This window comes from Trichomycterus rosablanca, chromosome 10 (assembly GCF_030014385.1).
Source record: "Trichomycterus rosablanca isolate fTriRos1 chromosome 10, fTriRos1.hap1, whole genome shotgun sequence".
NCBI lineage: Eukaryota > Metazoa > Chordata > Actinopteri > Siluriformes > Trichomycteridae > Trichomycterus > Trichomycterus rosablanca.
The window spans coordinates 7278683-7294795 of NC_085997.1; the positions used below are offsets into that span (position 1 = coordinate 7278683).

Below are 16113 nucleotides of genomic sequence, written 5' to 3' on the forward strand. Positions count from 1 at the left end.
CGACTTCCGGTATGGGAATTGGCCTTTATGATTGGACTCGAGCAAAACTCTGTGTATTAGTTCCTCGGCGCCTTGTTGCTGTAGCTCAAGCAGCTTGCAGTTCAAATCTTAGGCCATGTGGGGGTGTTGAGGAAAACTGGCATTGGTAATGTGCAAGCAAGTCAGGATGGCCAAGCAGTCGTTCAGCTCGCAGTCTCCCCTGGAGCCGTGGGTTTGAATTCCCCTTCTGACAGCTCATGCTTTATACCTTCAAAATGGGAACAAAGATGCAAATGCACATAAGGTATTACAGTTACATATAATCACAAACACCCCACCACCACCATTAAAAAGAAAACCCTCCAGCAGCACTGCAACAAGAACAGAATAATCTCCTACAAGTCCAACCAAATCAAAGAGAATGCACTTCATAAAAGACCTCATCTCCGAATATGGCTGCATGTTGGCACTGTCGGCTGACTGAGACTTTTTGAACTGCACTATTTTGGCCCTTACATAAAGCAGCATCAACCCTTAAGTCCATCTGTCAGTGGTACAAAGACAGTTATGCAGCATTAACACTCTGCTCTGTCAGTACATTACAATTTGCAAAGGGTAAAAGAGGTTCATAGTAGGGAGAATTAGCTCAAATGGTAGAGCGCTCGCTTAACATGTGAGAAGTAGCGGTATTGATGCCCGCATTCTCCAGTGCAGAAACATTATGATCATTTGAGGCATCACGTAATATGAAACTTGTTGCGTCAATGCTCACTGAAACGCAGCATCAAAATTTACAATGTTACAAATTTACAATTTTTTAAAAATCATTTTTTATTTTTAAATTGCCAAACGCAATAACTTGTAATTTTTCAATTTTGAAATGTTTTTGGTTAAAGCAGCGGTACGTGACATTTTGTTGGTTTTTTATCTGGTGAACTGCTTTGTAAAAGATGAACAGCTGAAACTCACGACATCCCCTTTAAATGCAGCATCAACCCTTAAGTCAGTCTGTCAGTGGTACAAAGACAGTTATTATTTTTTTCAGTTCGTCCTAAAAGCTGGGATGAACATTTTAAATAAACTGAGTCTGTGATGATATAAAAGCACCGCATAATATAGAAAGGAGTACGTGAGATTAAACACGTTGCACTCCTACTTAATGCAGCATCAACACTCTGTTAATCCATTAAAATTTACAAAGGGTAAAGGATAGTTTTTGTAATAGAAAACTAAGACTAACTAGGACTAAGATTTGTACGAACCGTTATATCTTTGCACATTATTATGTATGGTAGAGGTAGGGCTGGACGATATGGCTAAAATTTATATCACAATATAACTCCTAATTTCGGTCGATACGATATAATTCCGATATCGATATGAATAACAGAAATGTCAGAAAAACTGCCAAGAACACCAAAATTGGATGGCTGTACCTGCAAACCTCTTTTCTGGTTTCTGGTAAGAAATACAAGCTGAATACACCACTGAATTAGTCCTTCATCTCTTATCAGCTATTTCGTCTGCTTCTTTTTTAACTGTGGACAGTGGCAAAGCCAGACAATTTCCATAGGGGTGGCCAGACTGGACCATTGCTCACACAGGGGTGGCACAGAAACTGTCTGATACCTTATTTTTGTATGTGGCTAGTAGCTGTTGATCTAGTAGTGTTTTGGTCACTCACTCGTTTACCTATACAGGCAGTGAGTACCATGCAGAATTACATCAAGCCTAGCATAATAAGCTTTTTATTTTTTCTCATATTCCCTGTGAAAAACCAAAATATAGCCTATAACCTTAACAGAATTTCAAAGATATTCATTTGCAATACTTGATCATTTGATTGCAAACTTGTGTGTACTGATGAGACTCATTTGAACCCCAGAACAGGCCAGTGTGAATGCATGGAAAACAAATTTTAATTTTCTTTCAAGAATATGATACATTCTGACCAACACTATTAAGCCAAATCAGCATTGAAAATTAACTTTACTTTTAATAGCCTTCTACAACGCTGGAGCTTCTTAAAACTGCATATTCTCTTTTCAATAGAAGTGTTATTTAAATGCTATTAAATAGTTTTTGAAAAAAAAAAACAAAGTGCTTCTATATGGTAAGTGGAGCTGATAAAATGGACAGTGAGTTTAGAAACAAAGAGGTTTTTTTAATGTTATGTTCTAACCTGTAATAAATTAGGTGGAGGTGGAGGCAAACCGCAAATTAGAAAAACAGTGGCCACATTTCATGTAAATCACGCTGACCTGTTAGAATGAGGTGCGATCTACCAGTATGCACTGTGCGAACAACTGGTAGATCGCGATCGACGTAATGGGCACATCTGATGTATAACAACTGTACTTTTGGTAACCCCTTTGGTGTCCTTCTAAGGAATTGCTCCTGATAACTTTTATTGTTTATTGAAACACAACATTTTCATCACAGATCTGCTTCAAAATTTGTAAGGTCAGTTATCAGATCTTGTATTTCTAAATTAAACTGTAATGAGTGACATTATGAGCTTTAATTAACATATCCTTCTGAGACAGAGCAATTCATTTTTGTCCCCTGTGGGAACATGTGTCCGAGATCTCTAACACAAGCACCATTGATGCAATCCATTTGAGTACTACTGTACTTTATAGAGTACACCCTGGGCTTTTTAGTAATGTCACATTTGTGGGTGTGTGGCAGCTCATGATCTTTCTTGTAATCTTTTCCTAATAATCAAATTGTTTCAAAAGATTTACAAAAAAAAAATGTACAGCAATTTCATTCAATGTCCTTTGTAGTGGACAGCAGGACTTTCTACCCCCTGTATTTAGCCTATTTCTATACAAGGAAGCAGAAGGCTAAGTAAGACAGAAGATTTTATTACAAATGTATGCAAGAGAGTCAGATTTAAGGGGTGGCTTGGTGGGTAGCACTGTCACCTCACAGCAAGAAGGTCCTGGGTTCAATCCCCAGGCGGGCCGCTCTGTGTCCTTTCTGTGTGGAGTTTGCATGTTCTTCCAGTGTCTGTGTGGGTTTCCTGGGGTTAATTGGAGACACTGAATTGCCCTATGGGTGTGTGTGTGTGTCTTCCCTGCAATAAGACACACACAGCAGCGCTTCTGGAGTTTTTAAACACTGTTACTGCTGGACTGAGAATAGTCCACCAACCAAAAAAATCCAGCAAACAGCACCCTGTGGGAAGCGTCCTATGACCGCTGATAAAGGTCTAGAAGATGACCAACTCAAACAGCAGCAATAGATGAGCGATCGTTTCTGAATTTACATCTACAAGGTGAACCAACTAGGTAGGAGTGTCTAATAGAGTGGACAGTGAGTGGACACTCTATTTAAAAACTCCAGCAGTGCTGCTGTGTCTGATCCACTTATACCAGCACAGCACACACTAATACACCACCACAGTGGTAGCCTAGTGGGTAGAGCTTTGGGCTATTACCCAGAATTGGCGGTTCAAATCCAGGCTCTGCTATGCAGCCACTGTTGGGTCCTTGAGCAAGGCCCCTGTCTGCTCCAGGGGTGCTGTACGATGGTTGACCCTGTACTCTGACCCCAGCTTTCAAACAAGCTGGGATATGCGAAGAAAGAATTTCATTGTACTATGTATATATGACAAATAAAGTATGTCTATATCTTTATATCTACCATGTCACTGCAGTGCTGAGAATCATCCACCACCTAAATAATACCTGCTCTGTGGTGCTCATGTCAATAATTGTAGAACTACAAAGTGCTCCAATATGGTAAGTGGAGCTGATGAAATAGACAGTGAGTGTAGAAACAAGGAGGTGGTTTTAATGTTATGGTTGATTAGTGTAAACTTACACACTGTTGTATGTGCTTGCATGACTGTAGGACGCGTTTTCAGTGCATTACCGTAATATCCGTAAAATGTGTCCTTGCGATTTCAGTGCAGCAAAGTTTGTGTAGAGACTGCAGCAGCGGATACTGTGTTTGTTTAGAAATTGTGGTCATACTTTTTTCAACAAGGTAAGTTTATTAAAATAAACGTTTTTTTATATTAGCTTCTGGATATTTTCGGATGCTACGGACAAAACTGTGTTCCAAGGACCAAATCCTTTTAGACTCTTCCACCACCGTTAGCGCTTCTCTCAGTTAGTTCAGCTCATTAAATATATTATCCACAGTATCGCTTACTTTTACAAACCCAATTTCAAAAATGTTTAGACAGAAGAGAAAATGTCAATGTAAATAGACAGCAGTTTGTAAAAGATAGCATACAAACATACATCTCTCTAACATGTGAATAAACGCTTTAGCCAGGGTTGCCAGATTGCTCATTTCAAAGTCTGTCAAAATGGATGGAAAAACTCCCAACATACTCACGAAAAACAGCCGATAATCAGCGCTTAAACAATATTAAACCAGTTAAACATGACCTACTACTGCTGATATCTCACAAATCAGTGATTATAAATTATGAATGGCATTTGAAATAATAAAAAACTAAGACTAAGACTAACTAGGACTAAGATTTGTACGAACTTTTGTATCTTTTCACATTATTATGTATGGTAGAGGGTTAAAGAAGTAAATTTGTATAAAGCATGAGCTGTCAGAAGTGGGATTTGAACTCACGCCTCCAGGGGAGACTGCGACCTAAACGCAGCGCCTTAGACCACTCGGCCATCCTGACTAGCTGGGATTTCATTGATACCACTTTCGCCCACACCGACTAAGATTTGTGCAAACTGCTTAATCTTTTCACATTATTATGTATGGTAGAGGGTTAAAGACGTAAATTTGTATAAAGCATGAGCTATCAGAAGTGGGATTTGAACCCACCCCTCCAGCGAATACTGCATACTGAACACAGTGCCTTAGACTGCTAAACCATTCTGTCTAACTTGGACACTGTTGACACCACTCCCGCCCCACACGAACTAATATTTGTACGAACTCCTGAATCTTTTCACATTATTATGTATGGTAAATGTACTGACTGTAACCCATTTGCTGCACTGTACACTTTGTCACTAGGCTGTAAATCATATATCAATAGAAAGGGAGCCCCATATGAGCACTCCAACTGACCAAATTAAGTTTTTTGGGTGGACCATTCTTGTAATGGTAACGGCACTAGCATGTTAGGATGTGTTTTCTCTGGTATGAGTGTATTAGGTACAGCCTTCTTGTTGGGTTTTAAACTGACTGGATTATTTATTAAGAACTCAAACCCTGTTTGTGCTTGTTGTAGGCTATTCAATCGTCCACTAGATGGCATAATATGAATCCAGTTAATATCGCGTTGGAAAGTTTCATTGCGTGCTGATCTGTGTGGAATACAACTGATGTATGTAGCACTAAGAAGTGGAACGCCTTTTCAGAAGAGTTGAAGCTGTTATAGCTGCAAAGGGTGGGCCGACATCATATTAAACCCTTTGGATTAAGAATGGGATTTCACTCAAGTTCATATGCATGTGAAGGCAGATGAGTAAATACTTTTGGCAATAAAACCTTTTTATATTAATTGAAGTTTTACAGGACAACGTATGTTAAAGTTTGTAATTTATGTCACGTCCTTGTGAGGATTAAAGCAGGTTGCAGAGTCCGGATAGCTCAGTCGGTAGAGCATCAGGGTCCAGGGTTCAAGTCCCTGTTTGGGCAAGTCATTTATTAATGCGTTGTGTAAGCGGTAATGTTCTGTACTACATGGTTTATTTAGAAAGTTGAAGAATTTGTACTTTGTGAGATATTTTCAAGTGAAATATGTACTTGATCAGCTTGAAATAATAGCACGCTATATGTGTAACATGTTCTCCACCCCAAGTAGTTGTACGCCCAGCTGTTGCAAACAGACAGTAAATAGAGGACCGTTTAAATCTATATTCATGTGCAGCCTAATAATGCTAATAATGCAATATCTAAGAGTTTTAGATATTAATACCCACATATTTTATGTTGAATTACATGCATTATTATTTCAGTCCTTGCTTCACAGAGCTGCTTTGTTATTGCACTGCACTAAACAGTTGGTATATCCTGCACTATTTTGTCTACATAATGCAGCATCAACGCTCTGCTCTGTTAGTACATTACAAAGGGTAAAGGTGGTTTCTTCGTCAGGGGAATTAGCTCAAATGGTAGGGCGCTCGCTTAGCATGCGAGAGGTAGCGGAATCGATGGCCGCATTCTCCAAGGCAGAAACATTATGATCATTTAAGGGCATCACGTAATATGAAACTCGTTGCGTCATTGCTTACTGAAACGCAGCATCAAAAATCAGGTCATTCAGTAAGTGTTACAAAGACATTTAGGCTCTGTAATTAATCGTTTTGTTTGACTTTTTTAAATTGACAAACATGCAATAACTTTTAATTTTCGAAATTTGTAATGTCTTGGATTTTTAACACCACTTTTTTGTATCGTTACGTGACCTTTTGATTGTTTATTAAGTGAACTGCTTGGTAAAAGATGAACCGCTGATATTCACAACATTCCCTTTTAAAATGCAGCATCAACACTTAAGTCTGTCAGTGTTACAAAGACAGTTTTTTTCAGTTCGTCCTAAAGGCTGAGATGAACGTTTTAAATAAACTGAGTCTGTGATGGTTTAAAAGCAACACATAATATAGAAAAGAGTACATGAGCTGAAACACTTGAAGGCAAAACGAAATATGAACTCGTTGCGTCATTGCTCACTGAAATGCAGAATCAAAAATCAGGTCAGTCTAGGTTCGACTACTGGCTGACTTGGTTACCTCATGGCTTTTTGGTCTCTTTATGGGTATGGGAAGTGGTCTTTATTGTAGCGTAAAAGAGAGATTTGCATTTAATTATTTTTTTATAATTAATAGCTTCACGAGGCACCACCAACATTTAGTTGTTTGGTTAGGCTAAATTGTTTCAAAAAACCTAATTCATAACATATCAGTCCCTTTCTGTTGGGGTAAATAAATAAAGCAGATTATTTTTCTCACCGAGGTAATTAAAACCACAGCGCTAAGTTTTGAATCGTTGTAATGTTTCTTAAAATAACAAAACATAACACATATAATGACAGTTAATAAGTAGGTGGCATAACTAAGTGGTAATGATAGAAGTATAAATCTGTAGGCGAACTATAACATGAAATTAGCATATGATTCAAGAGATTGTTGTGGATCTTTTGTTAGAATCGATCCGAATTTATCAGAAGGCAAGGTGACGTTCTTTAAAAGTTTTATTCAGAAAAGGTTGGTTCGTCTTCCAGGTCACAAGCAGCTGCGTTCTGAAGCCTCTCCGTCTAAGTGAAGAATACAACAGACCTCGAGTAGAGCGCGCAGTTGTTATTTATAGTTTACCACCACCCCCTAGTGGCCAGGTGTAGAACTACTCCATATAAGGTATGCCTTTTGTTCCAGGCTTCCACTCAGCCAGTTCTAACCGGTTTTATGCCACGTGGCGGTTTGGCACAACTCCGATCACATTCCTTGAATACCAAAATGTTTTAGACCAATATTGTAATGCCCAATAATAATTTAGATTATAACAAGATTTAGAGCCTGATTGAAGCGTATGCTATTGTAACCCATATGAAATATGGAGCTACTAAAACCTCAAAAGTCATTTAAGAGGTGTAATTACTTGTCGTCCCCAAAACAGGGCGCAGTGGTAGAAAAAGACTTTACCTTCATTAGTTTTTCCCTTTTTGGCTTGAGAGATCTTGAGAGGTTGCTGCAGACCAGCTGAGCAATATTCGCTACAAATTGCTACTAAACTGGTTTTTTTTACCAGAGTTCCAGCTATGAACGTGAGGGAGGCGGTTTTGTGTCAAGTAATAAATGTTTGAAACTTCCGTGAGTTTGTTCTGATAGCCTAGCTAGCCACTGTAAAAGGAGAGTACACCTTTCTTTTGAGTTCATACGCTTTTCATTAGAAATGGAAGGAATAAAAAACCAATTGGAGTTATGAGAATGTTCTTTAATGCTTTTCGAAATGATTTAAAAGTATAGCTATGCTAATCGCTTGCTAGTGGCTAGTTAGCAAGTAGAATTACTAATAGCGTGGTGGAGCCTTAAAGGCACAGTGCACATATTCTGTTAAGTCATTCAGTTTGGTTAGATTGATACATCTTAATTATTTACAGCACAACTGTGCTATGATTGAACATATTTTGGTTATCATAATGCACATATTAATGGAGTTTAGTGATGGTTCAATTCAAATTCATGTTAAAGGGATAATTGCACATGTTACAGCTAAAAAGTTGGAAAAGCGTAGTAATTCATTAGTCAGTGCTAAAATACCAATACTGAAGTGATGTTCATGTTAAATGTCAATGTTGCTGTGATGTATGAATGTTAATTAATCATTTGTAGTCAAGGTGCATCCTTAGTTTTTGTACATGTTATAAGATGTTCTGAAATGAAGAAAAGAACTTAATGAGATCTCATTTTAGGGAACATAAAATAATAGGAGCATTCATTGTTCTGCACTATCTGTGTAGATTGGTTTTTCTTAGACGCACAGAAAGACGTAGAGAATTGTGATGGCGAGCCCAGCCCTGTGAAACTGTTGATGGTCGTAGAAGCGGTGTGGCCTACCGTTTACAGAAGACTCCGGATATATCAGAGTTTTTGCCCAGGACCAGATAAGAACCTACTCACACTATTTACTCTACCTGGGTAAAACAGCCATAGGAAAATACCTTTAATACACACATTCAAGGACTAGAACTTAATTTTTGAATCTATACCTCTTTAAATATAAGGAGTGGTATTGAATTGAAGATCTCTTGCACTTAACATAATTCCTATTTGTAAGAGCTATTTTATTTCTTTATTTCTAATTTTTTTTTGCAGCACTGTATGTGATATTTCATTGCTTGTGTGGCAATAAATGTGTTAGCTGTTTAACTTCACCTTAACTCCTCTTATGATTTCGAAGTATACCGCTGTTCGAACCTAGTTAAATGTTAGTGCCTTTTTGTTACTGTTATTAGCAAGCTTAGGTGCTACACTATCAATTATTAGTAGAAACAAATTAAACAGGGTAGCGAAGCCAACAATTCATCGTGAGCACCTGAAAAACGTGTACCTGTCCGCTGAAGGAAAACTGCAGGGGAGGGTCCGGAGCCGAATCACCTCAACGTCGGTCGGTTTCTCTGTTCAGGCCCTGATTCATGAACAAATGGCTTTGTCTGCCAGCAGAACTAATCCCAGACTCCGCGACACAGCGACCGTTGGTTCAAAGTTGTTCAAATCGGACTGAAGCGCTTCCCTTTCTTTGTCTTTGCCAGTGCTGTGCTTGCAGTTTCCCATGTGGTCTAGCGGTCAGGATTCCTGGTTTTCACCCAGGCGGCCCGGGTTCAACTCCCGGTATGGGAATTGGTCTTTATGATTGGACTTGAGCAAAACTTTGCCTATTAGTTCCTCGGCGCCTTGTTGCTGTTGCTCATGTGTCTTGTTCTGTTGGAACTATGACTGCAGTCTACCAGGGAGCAGCCAACGTGAGCCACCAGTGACTGACCGCTGGGAAGCCGTGGTCGTATAGTACTCTGCGTTGTGGCCGCAGCAACCCCGGTCATGGCACTGTCCTTTTGTATGCCATGTTTGGAAGGTTTCTATGCTCTTCTCAGGCAAGAGACAGAAATGAGGCTGAAGCTTCAGGAAAGTCATGACCGTGGTTCCACAGGGGCCAGTGGCGCAATGGATAATGCGTCTGACTACGGGTCAGAGGATTCTAGGTTTGACTCCTGGCTGGCTTGGTTACCTTGTGCCTTTTTTTGTCTCTCTAACTCTTTGTGTATGGTTCTCTGTACCCCAGATTCAACAATGCAGGTCTTGTCAAGGTGACAAAGGCTTGTCAGAGGAAAGAAGTTGGATGAGTGTATTATTCTCTGTACCACACATTCAACAATGCAGCTCTGGTCAAGGTGACAAAGGCTTGTCAGAGCGGAAAGAAGTGGCTGATGCTGGTGTCAGCGGGTGCTGAGCCTTTCCCATATGGTCTAGCGGTTAGGATTTCTCGTTTTTAGCCAGGTAGCCTGCGCCTGACTCCCGGTGTATGAGGGAGTCTATCAGGGAGCAGCCGACGTGAGCCACCAGTGGCTGACTGCTGGAAAGCTGTGATTGTATGGTGGTTAGTACTCTGCGTTGTGGCAACAGCAACCCCGGTTCGAATCCAGGTCATGGCACTGTCTTTTTGTATGCTGTGCTTCTCTCCTCGGTCAAGAGAAATGGGGCTGGAGCGTTAGGGAGGTCACGACCGCGATCATGCAGGGATCAGTGGCGCAATGGATAACGCATCTGACTACGGATTAGAAGATTCTAGGTTTGACTCCTGGCTGGCTTGGTTACCTTATGCCTTTTTTTCTCTCTAACTCCTTGTGTGTGGTTCTCTGTACCCCAGATCCAACAATGCAGGTCTTGTTAAGGTGACAAAGACTTGGCAGAGCAGAAAGAAGTGGCTGATGCTGGTGTCAGCCGGTGCAGAGCCTTGCGGTTTCCCATATCGTCTAGCGGTCAGGATTCCTGGTTTTCACCCAGGCTGCCAGAGTTCGGCTCCTGGTATTGGAATTGGTCTTTATGATTGGACTTGAGCAAAAATTTGCCAGTTGGGTTCTTTGTAAGGGGAATTAGCTGAAATAATAGAGCGCTCGCTTAGCGTGCCGGGTCAATGCCCGCATTCTCCAGTGCAGAAATATTGTGATCATTTAATTGCGTAAGTTTATTAAACCAGAAGTTTAATGCAGATTCCAAACTCGATATCAATGGGACCCTACAACGGCAAAATAACATATCAAGGACAATCGCAGCAATGTTATATATGCAATTCACATGAACACCAGGTTAAAGACTGTACTAAACTCAAGTGTTGAAAGTGTGGTGAGTTTGGTCATAAAGGGAAACAATGTACCAATAGTGAGACATGTAATTTATGTGGTGGACAAGGCCATACGTACTTTGGATGTCCAAAATAATATAGTAACAAAGCAAAAGCTGGACAACTAAATGTAAAACACGTAATCAACAACGACTCTAACGTGACTGCAAAGGAAAAACAAACAAATGAAGAGAAGCTTGGAGAAGAAACGAAACATGATGATGGTGTTGAAAGTTCCAGCGACAGCGGTGAATCATCCAGTGGAGACTTGAGTGAATCCAGCACCGACGAATCATTAGAATCTTCCGTCACGGATACAAGCAACGAAGACACGACGTCTCTCACCGAACAACCCAACAAACATTCCAATCAAGCAGGGAGCGGAACACAAGAAGTGGAGGAAGAAGACGACGGAAAAGACTCTAAAGATAAGGGTGAAACTTTTTTATCTTCTTTAGAAAATGTATCAAATACAGGGACACAGGACCACCCTACAGTTATGCAGCCTAAAAAAAGACGTAAAAGTACAGAATTGTCAGAAAAAAGTGTAAATAAAAAAGCGAAAAGTAAAAGGTCACAAAAAAACAAACAAAAAATGTTTATTAAATTAACAAAACATAACATATAATACAACACAACATATAACATATAATACAACACATATAATGACAGTTAATAAGTAAGTGGCATAACTAAGTGGTAATGACAGAAGTATAAATCTGTAGGCGAACTATAACATGAAATTAGTGTATGATTCAAGAGATTTAGAGCCTGATTGAAGCGTATGCTATTGTAACCCATATGAAATATGGAGCTACTAAAACCTCGTCATTCAAGAGGTGTAATTACTTGTCGTCCCCAAAATAGGGCGCAGTGGTAGAAAAAGACTTTACCTTTGTTAGTTTTTCCCTTTTTGGCTTGATAGATCTTTAGAGGTTGCTGCAGACCAGCTGAGCAATATTCGGTACAAAATAATACATAATGGTTTAAAATATTGACTTTTAGCATATATTAGAGCTGATAAACTGTTTTGTTCTTTTTTTTTTACCAGAATTCCAGCTATGAACGTGAGGGAGGCGGTTTTCTGTCAAGTGTTTGAAACTCCCGTGAGTTTATTATGATAGCCTAGCTAGCCACTGTAAAGGGAGAGTACACCTTTCTTTTGAGTTCATACGCTTTTCATTAGAAATGGAAGGAATAAAAAACCAATTGGAGTTATGAAAATGTTCTTTAATGCTTGTCGAAATGATTTTAAAGTATAGCTATGCTAATCGCTTGCTAGTGGCTAGTTAGCAAGTAGAATTACTAATAGCGTGGTGGAGCCTTAAAGGCACAGTGCACATATTCTGTTAAGTCATTCAGTTTGGTTAGATTGATACATCTTAATTATTTACAGCACAACTGTGCTATGATTGAACATATTTTGGTTATCATAATGTACATATTAATGGAGTTTAGTGATGGTTCAATTCAAATTCATGTTAAAGGGATAATTGCACATGTTACAGCTAAAAAGTTGGAAAAGCGTAGTAATTCATTGGTCAGTGCTAAAATACCAATACTGAAGGGATGTTCATGTTAAATGTCAATGTTGCTGTGATGTATGAATGTTAATTAATCATTTGTAGTCAAGGTGCATCCTTAGTTTTTGTACATGTTATAAGATGTTCTGAAATGAAGAAAAGAACTCAATGAGATCTCATTTTAGGGAACATAAAATAATAGGAGCATTCATTGTTCTGCACTATCTGTGTAGATTGGTTTTTCTTAGACGCACAGAAAGACGTAGAGAATTGTGATGGCGAGCCCAGCCCTGTGAAACTGTTGATGGTCGTAGAAGCGGTGTGGCCTACCGTTTACAGAAGACTCCGGATATATCAGAGTTTTTGCCCAGGACCAGATAAGAACCTACTCACACTATTTACTCTACCTGGGTAAAACAGCCATAGGAAAATACCTTTAATACACACATTCAAGGACTAGAACTTAATTTTTGAATCTATACCTCTTTAAATATAAGGAGTGGTATTGAATTGAAGATCTCTTGCACTTAACATAATTCCTATTTGTAAGAGCTATTTTATTTCTTTATTTCTACGTTTTTTTTGCAGCACTGTATGTGATATTTCATTGCTTGTGTGGCAATAAATGTGTTAGCTGTTTAACTTCACCTTAACTAGGGGGTCTTTTCTGTCTCTTGTTTATTGACTTGCTAGCTTCTTCGGTAATAATAGTCTTTATATGTGTTCCTCAGGCTTATTTTCATCCGTGTCCAGAGATGTGAACCGGTTGTGCAGACTATTCCAGAAAACTTCAGGTATTTTGGTCAAGTCAAAGTTAGGAACAGACTGTTGTCTAGTCCGTTTGTGCAGCTTGACTCTAATTTTTGATGTTAAAAGTTCATGATCAGTTCCACAGTCAGCTCCTGGCTGTGTTTTCACGGTAATGATAGACGACCTCCATCTTTGGCGAACACATATGTAGTCAATCTGATTCTTATAGGCCCCATTTGGTGATGTCCATGTGTAGAGTCTCCTTTTGTGATGTTGAAAGAAAGTGTTCATGATGGACAGTTGATTTTTTGTACAAAAGTCAATTAATCTTTCTCCAGCTTCATTTCGTTTGCTAAGTCCAAACTTTCCAACAACAGTTCCTTGTTTGCCATGGCCCACTTTGGCATTAAAATCTCCCATGATAATGAGTAAGTCTTGATTTTGCGTCCTGTCAATTTCCTCTTGAACTTGTTCATAGAATAGTTCAACGTCCTCCTCCTTGGCATCTGTTGTTGGTGAGTAGACTTGTATGACTGTGACATGGATTGGTGCTCCTTGTAGTCGTATCGAGATGACTCTATCGCTGACTGTGTTGTACTTCAGGACAGTATTGGCCAGTCTTTGATTAAGAATAAAGGCAACGCCATTTCGTCTTTGGTTATCATTTCCAGAATAGTAGACCCAATGTTCGTTTGACTGGAAATGTCCGGATTGAGTCCACTTTAGTTCACTAATTCTGAGTAAATCAAGTCCTGTTCTGTCCATTTTGGCTTTGACAATGTCGAGTTTGCCTTGGTTCATGGTTCGTACATTCCAAGTTCCTAGTCTGATGATATATCTGATTTGATCTTCCCTTTCGACCAAGCGACATCAGCACCAAGACGACCTTGCGGCTTTGATCCTGGCGCATCATAAGCATTGATTCTACTCAAGACGACCATCGGCTCTTCCCCAGTAGCTTGTTGAGTGCCTTTCGACCTAGGGGCGCATCTTCCAGCACTATATCGCATTCCTTTAGTTGTACGCTACATCAAGTTTTCTTGGCATAGTACGGAAGTAGATTGCCAGGCCTTTCTCCTGCGCAGTAATGTGGTACCTGTGAGGAGCCACACTGGATCAGTGTTGTAGCCATTGTCAATACGAGATTGATAAGAGATTGATAATTTGCTTCCATCACGCAACGTCCTGCTGCCGACATTGGGCTGTACGTTTAGTCTGGCACCTCAGTTGAGACCTATCCCCCTTGGGGGCCCCTGCTAGCATAATACACTTGGCTCTAAACTGCTTTTAGCCAGGTGGCCTGCATTCGACTCCCGGTATATGAGGGAGTCTATCAAGGAGCAGTCAACATGAGCCACCAGTGGCTGACCACTGGGAAGCTTGATTGTATGGTGGTTAGTACTCTGCGTTGTGGCCGCAACAACCCCGTTTCGAATCCAGGTCATGGCACTGTCTTTTTGTATGCCGTGCTTCTCTCCTCGGGCAAGAGACAAAAATGGGGCTGGAGCTTCAGGGAGGTCATGACCACACTAATGCAGGGGCCAGTGGCGCAATGGATAGCGCGTCTGACTACGGATCAGAAGATTCTAGGTTCGACTCCTGGCTGGCTCGGTTACCTTATTACCTGTTAAGGTGACAAAGGCTTGGCAGAGCGAAAATAAGTGGCTGATGCTGGTGTCAGCTGGTGCAGAGCCTTGCAGTTTCCCATATGGTCTAGCGGTCAGGATTCCTGGTTTTCACCCAGGCGGCGGAGTTCGACTCCTGGTATTGGAATTGGTCTTTATGATTGGACTTGAGCAAAAATTTGCCTATTCGGCTCTTTGTAAGGGGAATTAGCTCAAATGGTAGAGTGCTCGCTTAGCATGCGAGAGGTAGTGAGATCAATGCCCGCGTTCTCCAGGTTTTAAAATTATGTAGAGAAACAGATGGACTACAGTCAGTAATTGTAGAACTACAAAGTGCTTCAATATGGTAAGTGGAGCTGATAAAATGGACAGTGAGTTTAGAAACAAAGAGGTTGTTTTAATGTCATGTTCTAACCCAGGGGTGGGGAACCTTCTACCCACTGAGGGCCAGTTTAATAATTACATATCTGGTCACGGGCCACAGACTACAATGACGCAACATAGAGCCAAATTAATATAGGCTTTATAAATACATGATGCTGATGGTATGTAGTGTTTATATTTGATCTCAGACTAACCTTATCATAATTTCAATGTGACGGTTGTGAATGTTTGGTCTTGACCAGCTGTGAAATATCTGGGGGCAATGATGTCGTGGCAACACGCAACCAGTATGTGGCAACATAACTCGTATTTGTTATGTCTGTTGTATCGTCTAAAGTTTAATTAATTGCATAAAGCCCAGACAATAAAATCTAGGAAATATATGGCGGGCCACATTTGATTGAGCGGGGGGGCCGTATACGGCCCACGGGCCGGAGGTTCCCCACCCCTGTTCTAACCTGTAATATATTGCATTTCTTAAAATGTCCACTAGGTGGAGGCAATCCGCAAATTTACAAAAACAGTGGCCACATTTCATGTCAATCACGTTGACCTGTTAGAGTGCTGGAGTCTAAACCTGTAAAACTCTCTGATATTTTACTCTTAACGATTTCACATTGTAACAACATCTTCTGTTGTTTTAACCCGAGGTGGCTCTGACGGAAACCTGTTCACCCTCTCGAGGTTAAAGACTGCAAGTCGGGCCCGCAGTGCCAAACATGCTGCTCCTACTAGATGTGACGGACACCTGGCGTGTTTGCACCAAAAATGTCCAGAACTTAAAACGGACTTTATCACAGACTGGACTGAACAATGAAGAACTTACATTATTTTTTTGCTAGTTACAACTTTCAGTTCAATTTAATTTTGTGTTTGTATGATTTGTGTAAATCCTATTAATTTAAAGTATCCTCCAAGCCACCCAAGAAGGACGGGTCCCTGCTGAGTCTGGTTCCTCTCAAGGTTTCTTCCTGAGTTTTTCCCTGCCACAGTCGCCCTCGGCTTGCTCAATAGGGGTT

At 40.2% G+C, this 16113-nt stretch overlaps 1 protein-coding gene and 3 non-coding genes across 4 annotated transcripts; 2 read left to right on the forward strand and 2 right to left on the reverse strand.

Moving 5' to 3' along the window:
- Window positions 1-4559: 4559 nt before the first annotated feature.
- trnal-uag (transfer RNA leucine (anticodon UAG)) lies at window positions 4560-4642 on the reverse strand. The gene has a single exon. It is a non-coding gene; the product is annotated as a tRNA-Leu (tRNA).
- Window positions 4643-9242: 4600 nt separating this feature from the next.
- Window positions 9243-9314, forward strand: trnae-uuc (transfer RNA glutamic acid (anticodon UUC)). Its single transcript has one exon. It is a non-coding gene; the product is annotated as a tRNA-Glu (tRNA).
- A 3858-nt stretch (window positions 9315-13172) lies between these two features.
- Window positions 13173-14217, reverse strand: LOC134321155 (craniofacial development protein 2-like; the record flags this gene model as incomplete). Its single annotated transcript, XM_063002741.1, has 2 exons — window positions 14138-14217; window positions 13173-13938 (listed from the first exon to the last, which is right to left on the reverse strand). Coding segments are annotated over exons 1-2 (846 nt in total), but the record flags the coding sequence as incomplete, so codon positions are not given.
- A 406-nt stretch (window positions 14218-14623) lies between these two features.
- On the forward strand, window positions 14624-14696 carry trnar-acg (transfer RNA arginine (anticodon ACG)). The gene has a single exon. It is a non-coding gene; the product is annotated as a tRNA-Arg (tRNA).
- Window positions 14697-16113: the final 1417 nt, after the last annotated feature.